We start from the raw sequence: 13,871 nt of genomic DNA, 5'->3' as shown, positions 1-13,871 counted from the left end.
GTCTCGGGCCAGCTGGGCAATTTGGACTGGTACTCCCCCAAGCCGCGGTGGCCAGCGACTCCCCCTCCACACGCGGTTTCCCGGGCCGACTGTGAGATTCGGATTGGCAAGTTAAAGGAGCCACAGCATCTTTTACTGGTGGAACCCGCAGAGAGATGAGCGCCACAAGCGCCACCTACTGGGCAGGAAAAGAAAAACAGAGCCCAGAGATGTCACAGAAAAACCTTTCAACCAGCTGGGTCCCACACCCAGGGAAATCTGATCAAATGCCCAGACACCAGCAGAAAATAATGGATCACGCTCGGAAAATTGAAGATATGGCCCAGTCAAAGGAACAAACCAATAGTTCAAATGAGATACAGGAGCTGAGACAACTAATGCTGAATATACGAACAGAAATGGAAAACCTCTTCAAAAACCAAATCAATAAATTGAGGGAGGACATGAAGAAGACATGGGCTGAACAAAAAGAAGAAATAGAAAATCTGAAAAAACAAATCACAGAACTTATGGGAGTGAAGGACAAAGTAGAAAAAATGGAAAAAACAATGGATACCTACAATGGTAGATTTAAAGAGACAGAAGCTACAATTAGTGAACTGGAGGATGGAACATCTGAATCCCAAAAAGAAACAGAAACTATAGGGAAAAGAATGGAAAAACTTGAGCAGGGGATCAGGGAACTGAATGACAATATGAAGCGCACAAATATACATGTTGTGGGTATCCCAGAAGGAGAAGAGTAGGGAAAAGGAGGAGAAAAACTAATGGAAGAAATTATCATTGAAAATTTCCCAACTCTTATGAAAGACCTAAAATTACAGATCCAAGAAGTGCAGCGCACCCCAAAGAGAATAGACCCAAATAGGTGTTCTCCAAGACACTTACTAGTTAGAATGTCAGAGGTCAAAGAGAAAGAGAGGATCTTGAAAGCAGCAAGAGAAAAACAATCTGTCACATACAAGGGAAACCCAATAAGACTATGTGTAGATTTCTCAGCAGAAACCATGGAAGCTAGAAGACAGTGGGATGATATATTTAAATTACTAAAAGAGAAAAACTGTCAACCAAGACTCCTATATCCAGCAAAATTGTCCTTCAAAAATGAAGGAGAAATTAAAACATTTATAGACAAAAAGTCACTGAGAGAATTTGTGACCAAGAGACCAGCTCTGCAAGAAATACTAAAGGGAGCACTAGAGTCAGATACGAAAAGACAGAAGAGAGAGGTATGGAGTAAAATGTAGAAAGAAGGAAAATCAGATATGATATATATAATACAAAAGCCAAAATGGTAGAGGAAAATATTATCCAAACAGTAATAACACTAAAAGTTAATGGACTGAATTCCCCAATCAGAAGACATAGACTGGCAGAATGGATTACGACCCAGCAATACCACTGCTAGGGATCTACTCAAAGGACTTAAGGGCAAAGACACAGACGGACATTTGCACACCAGTGTTTATAGCAGCATTGTTTACAGTTGCAAAGAGATGGAGACGGCCAAAGTGTCCGTCGACGGACGAGTGGCTAAGCGAACTGTGGTTTGTACCTACGATGGAATATTATGCAGCTTTAAGACAGACTAAACTTATGAAGCATGTAATAACATGGATGGACCTAGAGAACATTATGCTGAGTGAGTCTAGCCCAAAACTAAAGGACAAATACTGTATGGTCCCACTGATGTGAACCGACATCCGAGAATCAACTTGGAATATATCATTGGTAACAGAGACCAGCAGGAGTTAGAAACAGGGTAAGATAATGGGTAATTGAAGCTGAAGGGATACAGACTGTGCAACAGGACTAGATACAAAAACTCAAAAATGGACAGCACAATAATACCTAATTGTAATGTAACTATGTTAAAACACTGAATGAAGCTGCACCTGAACTATAGTTTTTTTGTTTGTTTGTTTGTTTGTATCTTTTGTTTTTGTTTTTTTCTTTTTCTTTTTTATATATATTTATTTTTATTATTATTATTTTAATTTTCTTCTCTATATTGACATTCTATATCTTTTTCTGCTGTTTTGCTAGTTCTTTTCCTAAATCGATGCAAATGTACTAGGAAATGATGATCATGCATCTATGTGATGATACTAAGAATTACTGAGTGCATATGTAGAATGGAATGATTTCTAAATGTTGTGTTAATTTCTTTTCTTTTTTTTTAATTAATAAAAAAAACACCATTGAAAAAATAAAAAAGGGGGAGTGGTATCCCATTAAAAGATCACCCAGAAACTTAATATCACATTCTCTTTTAATTCTAAATTTTTTAACCTTGGATCAGGATGGACGTTCTGCTGCAGAACGATTCTGGCACACAAAATCGAAAACACAGTTTGCCACGGTCCTCTAGAAAGACCCATTAAATAATACGTGGCATGGACCAGATCCTGTTCTAATATTATCACATGAATTACTGGCTCTTACTGCCAATTGGTTTCCTAGCCCTGCTGTTTGCAGTCAGACTAGTGACAGTTGCCCCTAAGGATTGGAATCCATTAGAAAGAATTTTGATCGCTGTAGCATATTTGTGCACAATAGGGTGCACTGCTACGTTAGCTTGTCTTCCTTTCTAAGAGCCGGCCAATAGCACTGTAATCAAAGATGGCTCCATCAGGAATGATACCCTGCATACTTATCATCTTGGGTTTACTCCTGAAAGGTTCTTATGGTGGCTGGGATGATCCACGGGCCATCAGAAAGCTGGTAAATAAAATTCATACCTGCACTTGCAACTGCTATGAGGAAATTGAAGCCACACCTTGACGGGAACGTACACGTTGCAGCGAAATTGTGGTGAGAAGGTAACCTACCTATTAGTTGGTCACGTCTCCAAGGTAGGGAATTATCAAAGATGGGTTTGTTTGAAGCCTCCTAACCTAGAATTCCCTGTTAATGGGGTATTACCAAAATGTAATTGTACCACAATATATCCCTCTATTAATGCTCAATGCTATACGGCATATTCGCAGTGCATAGATAAAAGTAATAACAAAACTTACTATTTTACAAAATTGGCTCGTACGGATTTAATGTTTAAGCTGCCTGAAGGCTTAGGTACCTCTAAGCTTCAACTAACTAACTGTGGCGGCAGCAATGCCAGAATAGGGAAGGAGGTGTGCTGGCCACCTACACCTCCAATACACATGTCAGACGGAGGAGGCCCACAAGATCAGGTCAGAGAGCTCATAGTCAAGAAGAAATTGCAAACAATGATTGATCACTTGTATCCTCAGATTCACTATCACCCGTTAGCTAAAGTAAAAACCCAAGATATAAATTTAGACCCTCAAACTTTGGATATTTTAACTGCTACTTGGAAGTTACTTAATATCTCCAAGCCAGATTTAGCTTCTGATTGCTGGCTCTGCCTACGAATGGGAGGCCTCCTGCCCCTTGCCTTGCCACTACGCAATAATACCTATGGCAACCTCTCTAGCTCTTACAGTATTTCCATACCTTTTCGAGTGCTGCCTACGTTTGAAAACAGCACTCTTTGTTTCTCCTCGCTGTCTTCTAATGATAATAATGAAATAGATCTCGGCGTGCTCTCTATCGGCTGTCAGGAGACAATCCATATCTCTGATCCCCTCTGTCCCACTAACGGCACTGTATTCATATGCGGCAGTAGCCTTGCTTATTCTACACTCCCACAAAAATGGACTGGATTATGTGTCTTAGATATACTCCTTCCTAACATTGATGTCATTGACGGGGAGGAGCCAGTGCCTATCCCCAGACTAGATCTTATTGCTGGCCGTCACAAAAGGGCCGGGCAGATGCTTCCCTTCCTGGCTACGTTAGGCATTGCTGGAGCTTTAACAGCTGGATCTGCTGGTTTAGGGATTTCTATCTCGCAATATACTAAATTATCCAAACAGTTAACTGAAGATGTGCAAGCTTTATCAGGCACTATTCAGGATATTCAAGATCAGTTAGACTCCCTTGTCGAGGTAGTCCTACAAAATCGGAGAGGATTAGATTTATTAACCGCAGAGCATGGGGGAATATGCTTGGCTTTACAGGAACGCTGCTGCTTCTACGCCAACAAATCAGGCATCGTCAGAGACAAAATTAAAAATCTGCAAGAAGATCTGATGAAAAGAAGAAGAGGACTGGCTGAGACCCCTCTGTGGAGCGGGTTCAATGGACTGTTGCCTTATTTTCTCCCATTTCTAGGACCTTGCTTGTCTTACTAATACTAGTTTCGTTAGGACCTGTCCTCTTCAATAAAGTGGTGGCCTTGTTAAAACAACAAATTGAAGCCATAAAAATCAGCCCCTTCAGGTCCACTATCAGAGACTAGACGCAGCAGATCGCAATGGTAATCTTGATGAATACCTATAAAAAACACTCCATCTGCACATTCCAGAGTGCTGGACTGGGTAGCCAATGACGGGCAACTGGACACCTTAGTCTGAGCAATCTACCACCTAAGCCAGAGGCCTGGCCCTACGCTGCCCTAAGCCTCCATGACGGGTAAGGTTTCAGGTTGCCTACTTTGTGGTGTCCCGACCTAAGACAGGCACAGTCCCCTTGGGATAGGATGTTGTCGCAGTCTCCATCTTTTTAAAAATAATAAAAAAGGGGGACCTGTGGGAAACTGCTTATGGCAACGGCAGTGTGCCGGCCATCCTGTGGTCTGATGCCATCTTAGGGACTAACTCAAGTTAAGTTTTTATCTCAAGTTAAGTTTCTATTTCCTCACTTCTGCTCTGCCTTTCCCCGAAATCAGCTGACCAGCCTTGGCTGATCTGCCTTTCCCAGCTTAGTCTCTGCTGATTGGTTGCTTAACTGCAGGATAATGCCCAACCTCTGCTGACGTCCGATACAAGTCACCTCCCCTTCCTTACTGCATAAATACCCTGAATTCGCCCTCAATAAACGAGACTTGATCAGAATCCTGTCTTGTCTCCATTCTCTGTGTCTTTTGTCCCCCATTCTCACTCCCTCCCTCAGGTCCAGGTTCGTCTGTCCCGCGGGTCGGGTCAGAATAGCATTTTTAAAAGGAGCCATCTATATGCTGTCTACAAGAGACTGACGTTAGACCCAAGGACAAAAACAGATAGAAAGTGAAAGGTTAGAAAAAAATACTTCACACAAACAACAACCAGAAAAGAGAAGGGGGTAACTATACTAATATCTGACAAATTAGACTAAAACAAATAAAAGAGACAAAGAAGGATGCTATGCATTAATAAAAGGAACAATTCAAAAGAAGACATAACTGTCATCAATATTTATGCACTAAGCCATAGTGTCCCAGCATACATGAGGCAACACTGACAAAACTTAAGGGAGAAGTAGACACCTCTACAATAATTGTTGGAGACTTCAATTTATCACTCTCTTCAATGGACAGAACACCTACAAAACAAAGAGGCTTAATAAGTAAACAGAGATTTTGAATAATACGATAAATGAGCTGGACTTAAGAGACAATTCAGTACACTACATGCCATTAACAACAAGAAACACATTTTTCTCAAGTGCTCATGAATTATACTCAAGGATAGACTACATGCTGGGTCACAAAGCAAGTCTCATTAATTTATAAAGTTTGAAATGATAGAAAACACTTTCTTGGATCATAATGGGATGAAGCTGGTAATCAATAACAGGCAGAGGACCAGAAAATTCAAATATATTAAAGCTAAAATACACACTCTTAAACAACTAAGGGGTCAAGGAAGAAATTACAAGAGAAATCAGTAAATGTCTTACTTAAGGCAAATGAAAATGAAAACACAACATATCAAAACTTATGAGATGCAGCAAAGGCAATGCTGAGAGGGATATTTATATTGCCCTAAATGCTTATACCAAAAAAGAAGGAAGAGCAAAAATCAAGGAATTAACTGTTCACCTGGAAGAACCAGAGAAAGAATAGCAAAGCAAACAGAAAAAGAGAAGTAACAAAGATTAGAGCAGAGATAAATAAAATTAAAATATGAAAAAATTGGAGAAAAAATAACAAAACCAGAAGTTGATTTTTCGAGAAAATCAATAAAATTGATGGTTCCTTAGCTAGGCTGACAAAAGAGAGAGAGAAAGAAAGAGAGAAAGAGAGGATATGCAGATAAAATTAGAAATGGAACAGGGGATATAACTAGTGACTCCGCAGAAATAAAAGAGATAATAAGAGGACATTAGAGCAATTATATGCTAATAAACTGACAATGTAGATGAATGAAATGAACAACTTTCTAGCTAAAGGCATGAGTAACCAACATTGACACTGGAAGAAATAGACAATCTCAATAAACCAATCACAAGAGATTCAATCAGTGATCAAGAAGCACCCCAAAAAGAAAAGTCCAGGACCAGATGGCTTCACACATGAATTCTACTAAGCATTCAAAAAAGAATCAATTCAGTTCAACAAACAGTAAACAATCACAGCTTGGGGGGGGGGGGGTAGTAAATGAGATAATGAATAGAAAAATGCCTCATACAGTACCTGACACATAGCAGTGCAAAATAAATTTTAACAATTATCATCAGCACTAATGCTTGATGGGGAAGTAATTCCCTTCATAATTTCAGAAGGTTAATTTAAGGCTGTACCCTAGTGCTAAGTAAAATAAAATGGCTATCAGCATTGGCATTGCTAAGAGGGACCCCCTTTCTGAGAAGGGATTTTCCAGAAAACAAAAAAATTGAGCTGCAGGGGCTTTCTGAGAAAATGGTACGTACCCACACAGGGCTGCTGATAAGCAACACCTAGTGACAAACCAGTTTTAGTCCAGTAGAGATGGCTTATGAGAATGGACAAACATAGCACACTAATCAATGTATATCTGCACCCCATTTTGTGCGATCTTCCCATGCAAATAAAATGTTAATTTAACGTCAGCCAATCAGAACATTTCTTTGTTTGCTTCCCTGTTCACTCTACATGAGTTTCTTCTTTCCATTCCCTTGGCAGAGCTTCGATCTACTTTATGAATTGGATGTTGCCCTATTGATGAATTGCTCAATGTTGTGAGATCCTAAATTCCATGAAAAGTTTTAAACATTTTCTCCTAAATGTCCCCTATTATATAGCTATCATCCATCATTATGTCTACTAAAACGCTGATATAATATTTGCAAACATCTTGGAATAATAAATTATATGTTAATTGCCAAAAAAAAAAAAAAAGAATTAGTACTGATCCTGCTCAAACGCTTCAAAAAAACTGAAGAGGAAGGAAAGCTACCTAACTCATTCTATGAAACCAACATTACACTAATACCAAAGCCAGAAAATGATACAAAAAAAAAAATTAAAGACCAATCTCTTTAATGAATATAGATGCAAAAATCCTCAATGAAATAATGGCAAGTCGAATCCAGCAGCACATTTAAAGAATTATATACTGTGACCAAGTGGGATTTATTCCAGGTATGCAAGGCTGTTCAACACAAGATAATCAATTTATGTAATACACCAGATGAGTAAGTCAAAGCGAAAAACCACAATCATCCTGACTGATGCAGAAAAGGCATTTGACAAAATTCAAAATCCTTTCTTGATGAAAATACTTCATAGGACAGGAACAGAAGGGAACATGCTCAACATGATAAAGGGAATATATGAAAACCCCAGAGCTAACATCATCCTCAATGGAGAAAGACTGAAAGCTTTCCCTCTAAGAACAGGAGCAAGACAAGGACCCCCACTGTCACTGTTGTTATTCAATTGTGCAGGATGTTCTAGCCAGAACAATTAGACAAGAAAAATAAATAAAAGGCACCCAAATTGGAAAGGAAGAAGTAAAACTGTATTTGCAGATGACACAATACTATATGTCGAAAATCCTGAAAAATCTACAGCAAAGCTACTAGAGCTAACACATGAGTATGCAAAGTGGTCAGGTACAAGATCAACAGCCATAAATCAGTACTGTTTCTATACACTAAATATTCTGAGTTACTGAGCTATTTCAGTATAACCGGTGATTCCCTGAAACTTCAGGTATGTATGTGAGACCTGAGACTCTGAGTTAGAACACTGAAGCTATGAAACTCAGCATTACCCCACACAGCAACAGTAAAAATGCTGAAAGTGATCCAATTTAAACTAGAGGTATAAATGGAGGTGATTTGGACAGGACTAAGGTAAATCAGAATACAGGGTAAAGGATGATATGGTCCGTATTTTAAAACTTCAACTCTGTGTGAGACCAAAACAAGAGATGTTTATTTGGTGCAAAATTTATATTTTTGGTAGCACACTATCTAATTTAACTTGCACCATAATTATATGGAATCTTGAATAGGGAGTAATATCTTGCTGGTTTGTACAGGTTAGTGGGATGTCCTGATACATCCCAGAGTAATTTGGGCCAAGAAAAAAAACGAAGTCCCCTTAGGGGATTGGGGAAAAAGGAGGAAATATTCAACTTCACCACCTGGGGAATTCCTGATTTTCTCATAAGCACTGCACAACTAATTTAATAAGATGAGCCCTTGATCTTGGAGCTCACCCCTATGAAACTTATTCCTGCAAAGGAGAAGCTAAGCCTACTTATAATTACACCCAACAGTCACCCCCAGAGAAGCTCTTTTGTTGCTCAGATGTGGTCTCGCTCTCTCCAAGCCAACTCAGTAGTTGAGCTCACTGCCCTCCCCTGATACGTGGGACATGATTCCCAGGGGTGTAAATCTCCCTGGCAACATGGGACATAACTCTTAGGGATGAGCAGGGACCTGGCATCATAGGATTGAGAAAGACTTCTTGACCAAAAGAGTGAAGAGATAAATAAGACAAAGTTTCAGTGGCTGAGAGATTTCAAAAAGATTTGAGAAGTTATCCTGGAAGTTATTCTTATGCATTATATAGATATCCCTTTTTAGTTTATGGTGTATTGGAGTGGCTAGAAAGAAGTACCTGAAACTATTGAGCTGCATTCCATAGGCTTGATTCTTGAAGATGACTATAGAGCTATATAGCTTTTACATGAGACCACGTGATTGTGAAACCCTTGGTTGAGGCTTCCTGTATCCAAGGTACAGACTGATGAGTAAAAAAATAAGGACAAAAAAATAATTAAATAATGGGGTGGGGGGATAAGGGGTAAAAAAAAAATTGAGTAGGCTGCAATACTAGTGGTCAATGAGAGGGAGGGGTATGAAATGCATGGGTTTCTTCTTTTTTCTTTTTCTGGAGTGATGCAAAATGTTCTAAAAATGATCATGGTGATGAATACACAACTATGTGATAATAAAAAAAAACACCTGAATGTGCTGATGAATTACGTGATGATATTGAGTCATCTATTGTGCACTTTGGATGGATTGTTTGCTGTGTGAGTATATCTCAATAAAATTGCATTTATAAAACAAACAAAAACAAAAACAAATCTCTCTGACTCCACAAGCTCCTACAGCTATCCCCCATTTGTCTGCTCCCATTTTCAAGAAAGTCATAGAAAGAATTGTCAAAAGGTACTGTCTCTGGCTCCTCTCCTCCAATCCCCTCTGGAACCCTCCCCAAGGAAACTTCCCTACTGACACTGCTCACCAAGGTGATCAAGAACCTCCAGTTGTCCCCATAAGGCTACTGGCTACAGTATAGGCAACACAGGCCTAAACATAAGTCCTGTGAAGTGTGCACTGTGCCTGTTTGGGATATATATGAAGGACATAAAACTGTGTCTGGCAGTGAACGCACAGGCCAACATGCATGCCTTTGTTACTAAAAACTGGGGTAACAAGAGCATAATGACTTAAGAATTCAGGTTTTGTAGGCAGGATCTTTTAAGACCTGGAGGCCAAGATCACAAAGAACGATGTAAAGGGGGTTTTTTTTTTTTTTTTTTTTTTTTTTTTTTTTTTTTTTTTTTTTTTTTTTTTTTTTAAAGGAAAGACAGAGAGAAGGAAGGAAGGATAGAAGGAAGGAAGGGAGGAAGAAAGGGAAACATCTTTTAAACATTTTCTTGTTTTATTGTATTTTGTTTCTCCGTTTTTGTTACATGGGCTGGGGCCGGGAATCGAACCGAGGTCCTCCGGCATAGCAGGCAAGCACTTTGCCCGCTGAGCCACCGCGGCCCGCCCCTAAAGGGGGTTTTTGGCACAGAGAAGTTTGGGGTGTCATGCCAGAAAGCTCAAGTCTGAGTTTCTTTTTGTATTCAATTTCCTGACCTGTCTGCTCTCCTAGCTATGTCCTGTCAAATATTTTACACCTTACCCCTAAATATGTTACCTCCCCCCCCATCCTCAGAGACTTAAAAGAGATTCATTTCCCTCAAAAAAGAATTGAGGAAGCTGAGCTGGGATAAACAAAGTGCTTTGTGCAGGACCACACAACCAGTTCATGAATGATACCAGAAATGGAGGATCCCAGTTCCAGGAATCACCTGGGATTTGTGTTTAAAATATCTGAATGGACAGAAGTGAAGGCAGTTCAATAGTGGGTTTATAAGTAATATTGACAAAGTGAAGGTGAACATGACTGAAAAGGGTTGTATAGACTCATGTATTCCACTGATTAACTACTACAAATTAAGTTCTTGCATGAACTACTTCAAAGGTATGAACCTTGTACAAAGAATCAATAATAGAGGGGTATAAGGGTAAAACTATTATTGCATGTTATGGTCTGTATTTACCAGGAAGACATCAACAAACCACAGCAATACTAGGGGTAAATAACTGGAGGGTGGGAGTGGAGGGACGGGGAAGGACAGAAGGGGAGGTTCGGATTTTCTATTTGGTGAGGGTTGGTTTGTAGGTTATTTTTCGCTTTGGAGCAATTAAAATTATCTAAAATTGAAGAGTGTTGATTATACAACTAAGTGAAGATAATGTGAGACAGGAATTGTTGACTTTGGACATTATACATGCTGCCCAATGGATTGAGTGACTGAAGGCTACACTGAATGAGAAGTAGAATGGTGAACTGTGGTGTGTGTGTGTGTGTATATATACACATATTCCATATATATGATGGAATATTGTGTGGCTACAGAAAGGAACAAAGTTGTGAGGCATGCAACAAGGTGAATGAACCTTGGGGACATTAAGTGGTGCAAAATAAGCCAGAAACAAAAGCACAAATATTGTATGGTCTCTTTTAGAAAATATTCATAAGAAAATCGGGGCCTAGATTGTAAGCTCTTATAGCAGTCACATTTAGTCCAGAGATGTAAATATTATTCCTAGATTTTGACATGCTGTGTTACATATGTATAACTTGGTATCTCCCTGGAACTTTGGCTACCTGAGTGACACCTAAGACTCAGAATTGGAATTCTGCCTTCTGAAAGTCAGCACTGCCATCTATGTACAACAACTGTTAAAAAAACCAAAAAAAAAAGATCAGGCTTCAAGTAGAGATAAGAATGAAGACAATCGGGTTGGGACTAAGGTAAATCAGAATACAAGGGAAAAATGACATTGTCTGTATTTTAAAACTTCACCTAGTACATGAGACCAAAGGAAGAGAAGATTATTTTGTCCAAAACCTAAATCTGATGTAGCACATAATCTAACTCAACCTGTCTGCATAGCTCATTTAAACAACTCAAACACATGGAGCCAAGAATGGAAAGGAGGACTTGTAAATCTGTATAGCTTAAAGCAATACCCAGATGCATCCCAGAGTATGTTGCACAGATAATTAAAAAGTATTGAAAAAATCCCTTGAGGGATGGAGAAAAAATATGTAACTATTAAGCTTTACCACTGGGTAAACTCCTGATACTGTTTCAAACATTAGGGACTCCCAAGTCAATAGGCCAAGCCCTTGATCTTAAGGCTTGCTCTTGTGAAGCCTACTTCTGTAGCAGAGAAGCCAAGCCTACTTATTGTTATGCCTGAGAGTTACTTCCAGGAAACCTCTTTTGTTGCTCAGATATGGGCTTTCTCTCTCTAAGCTCAACTCTGCAAATAAAATCATTACTCTCCCCAATACTTGAGACATGACATCCAGGGGGTGAACGTTCCCCTTGCAATGTGGGTCATGACTTCCAGGGATGAGTCTGGCAGTGGCACTGGCACCATGGGATCAATAATACTTTCCTCACCAAAAAGAGGGAAAAGAAATGTAACAAAATAAGGTATCAATGGCTAAAAGATTTCAAATAGAGTCGAGAGCCTATTCTAGAAGCTACTTATGCAAGCTTCAGGTAGATATTGCTAATTACCAGTTTTCCAAACCCCAAAGAAAACCACTCCATTCCTGTTAAGCCTTAAGAATACCTAGGGCTCTATCTGAGATTCTACAAAAGTTTCACACACAAGTTTCACACACTAAGACTACTTCCCAGAAACTTACAACCTCCAGATGGGTTCCTAGGCCGGATAAATCCTGAAACCCAGAGGGGTCAGCCTCTTCAAAAACATCAACTCGATACATCTCCCTATTATCGACAGCCCTTTACAACATGAAATAGTTAGAATGGGCATAACTCAAATACCCCTAAAGATTGGGAGAAGGATCAGAGGAGGAGGAGGAGTTAGAACAAAGACAGGATTTAACAAACGAGTATGACTGCTGAATCATTATACTGATACTTCTTTTAGTTTCCTATGTCCTGCAGTAGTGAGGAGAAACCTATAATTGTAGAACTGAAACCCATACCAAAGTCTGAAATTTGTACTATAACTACTTGTAACAATGTACTTTTAAATTTATTGCTTTTTTGTATATATTTCACAATAAAGAATGTTAAAAAAAATCCCCACCCACCCCCTGACCTCTTGCATCAGAATCTCTGGAATGCTGGGGGAAATCTACAGTCGTAGATTCTAAGGGGTTCTAAGACAAGAAGAAATTAAGATGTTTTTCGACTCTACTTTCCCTCACGCCCCTTGGTAGGATGCCTAATAAGTTATTCAAAAGGGGAAAAATGGGGATAAGGCCAAGAGGTAATGCCTTAACCCCTTTTCTGCTGTATCCCTCTTCAAGGCCCCCTGACTTTCAGAGACAGCATCCCTCTCCAAACGCTGTTCTCCAGGCCAAGTGCCCTTCCCCTGACCCTTCAAGCTTCCCCTGCTCCTAAGAAGGTCAAGATTCAGCGGTCTTCCCTCCCCAAGCTCCTCTATTCCTTCCCCTCACTTTGGGCAACAAGACAAAGCTGGTCTCGCCTCCTCCGGCCCTTCATAGCAGTAGCTGGCCCCGTCCCGTCTCAGATTGCCAGTTCGAGTACTGACTGGCCCCGCCCCCGTCCTCTCTGGCCCCGCCCCCTCAGGCCTCTCTCGTATGCCTCCGGGCTGACAGGCTTTGGCCCTGGTCTACCTTCTCTCAGGCCCCTCTCCGTCAGACAGCCTCCCCCCGTCCCTTCCGGCGCCCCGCAGCCCGCTGCCCGCGCTCACCTCTCCCCACCACGCCCTCAGCATCCCCCACATCCACTCCCTTGCAGCGACCCGGGCCCGGCAAAGCCAAGCGCACCAAGCGTTCGTCACGCGCTGCCTCCAACCCCCCCAGCCCTTCGCAGGAGGCCCCACCTGCCTCGCGCCGGCCCCGCACACTGCTGTCCCGGGTACCACGCTTAGAACCACTCGCCGCGCCACCGCAGCCCAAACTCGCGCCACGGAATTCGCGCGCAGAATTTGGCGGCCGGGGGCGGAGCCGAGCCGAGGGGCGAGGCCTGGGTGACTTCCGCAAGCCAGAAGTTGCCGTCGCTTCCCGGGGGACGCTGGGAGTTGGAGTTCCCTGACACGGAGGCAGTCGGAAGAAGAGGATAAGCGGGGCGATCCTTCACGCAGAGCACGCTGGGAAACATCCTGCGCCTGGGTGAGCAGGTGTGGCTCCTGGTCGCTGGAGTGACCCGCGGCGAGTAAAGGAAATTCGGAGAACGCCGCGGCGCGAGGCACGACGGGAAGAGAGGCGGCAGGCTGCGCAGGGCATCCCGGGAGCGAGGGCC

At 41.3% G+C, this 13,871-nt stretch overlaps 1 protein-coding gene across 3 annotated transcripts in view; it reads right to left on the bottom strand.

Moving 5' to 3' along the window:
- LIG1 (DNA ligase 1) overlaps positions 1-13,631 on the bottom strand; it is a 119,089-nt gene extending 105,458 nt beyond the window's left edge. For 2 of the 3 annotated variants that reach the window (XM_077131301.1, XM_077131300.1), the window contains exon 1: positions 13,064-13,144. In XM_077131301.1, the coding sequence (XP_076987416.1) occupies positions 13,064-13,109 (46 nt within the window). In that variant the 5' untranslated portion in view covers positions 13,110-13,144. Of the gene's footprint in view, positions 1-13,063; positions 13,145-13,452 lie in introns of those variants that run through there. The other variant, XM_077131303.1, reaches the window with a different exon arrangement.
- Positions 13,632-13,871: the final 240 nt, after the last annotated feature.

Source organism: Tamandua tetradactyla, chromosome 16 (genome assembly GCF_023851605.1).
Source record: "Tamandua tetradactyla isolate mTamTet1 chromosome 16, mTamTet1.pri, whole genome shotgun sequence".
In the NCBI taxonomy this organism is placed as follows: Eukaryota; Metazoa; Chordata; class Mammalia; order Pilosa; family Myrmecophagidae; genus Tamandua; species Tamandua tetradactyla.
Note: the sequence above shows the minus strand (reverse complement) of the source record. Positions and strands in the feature narration are given on the sequence as shown.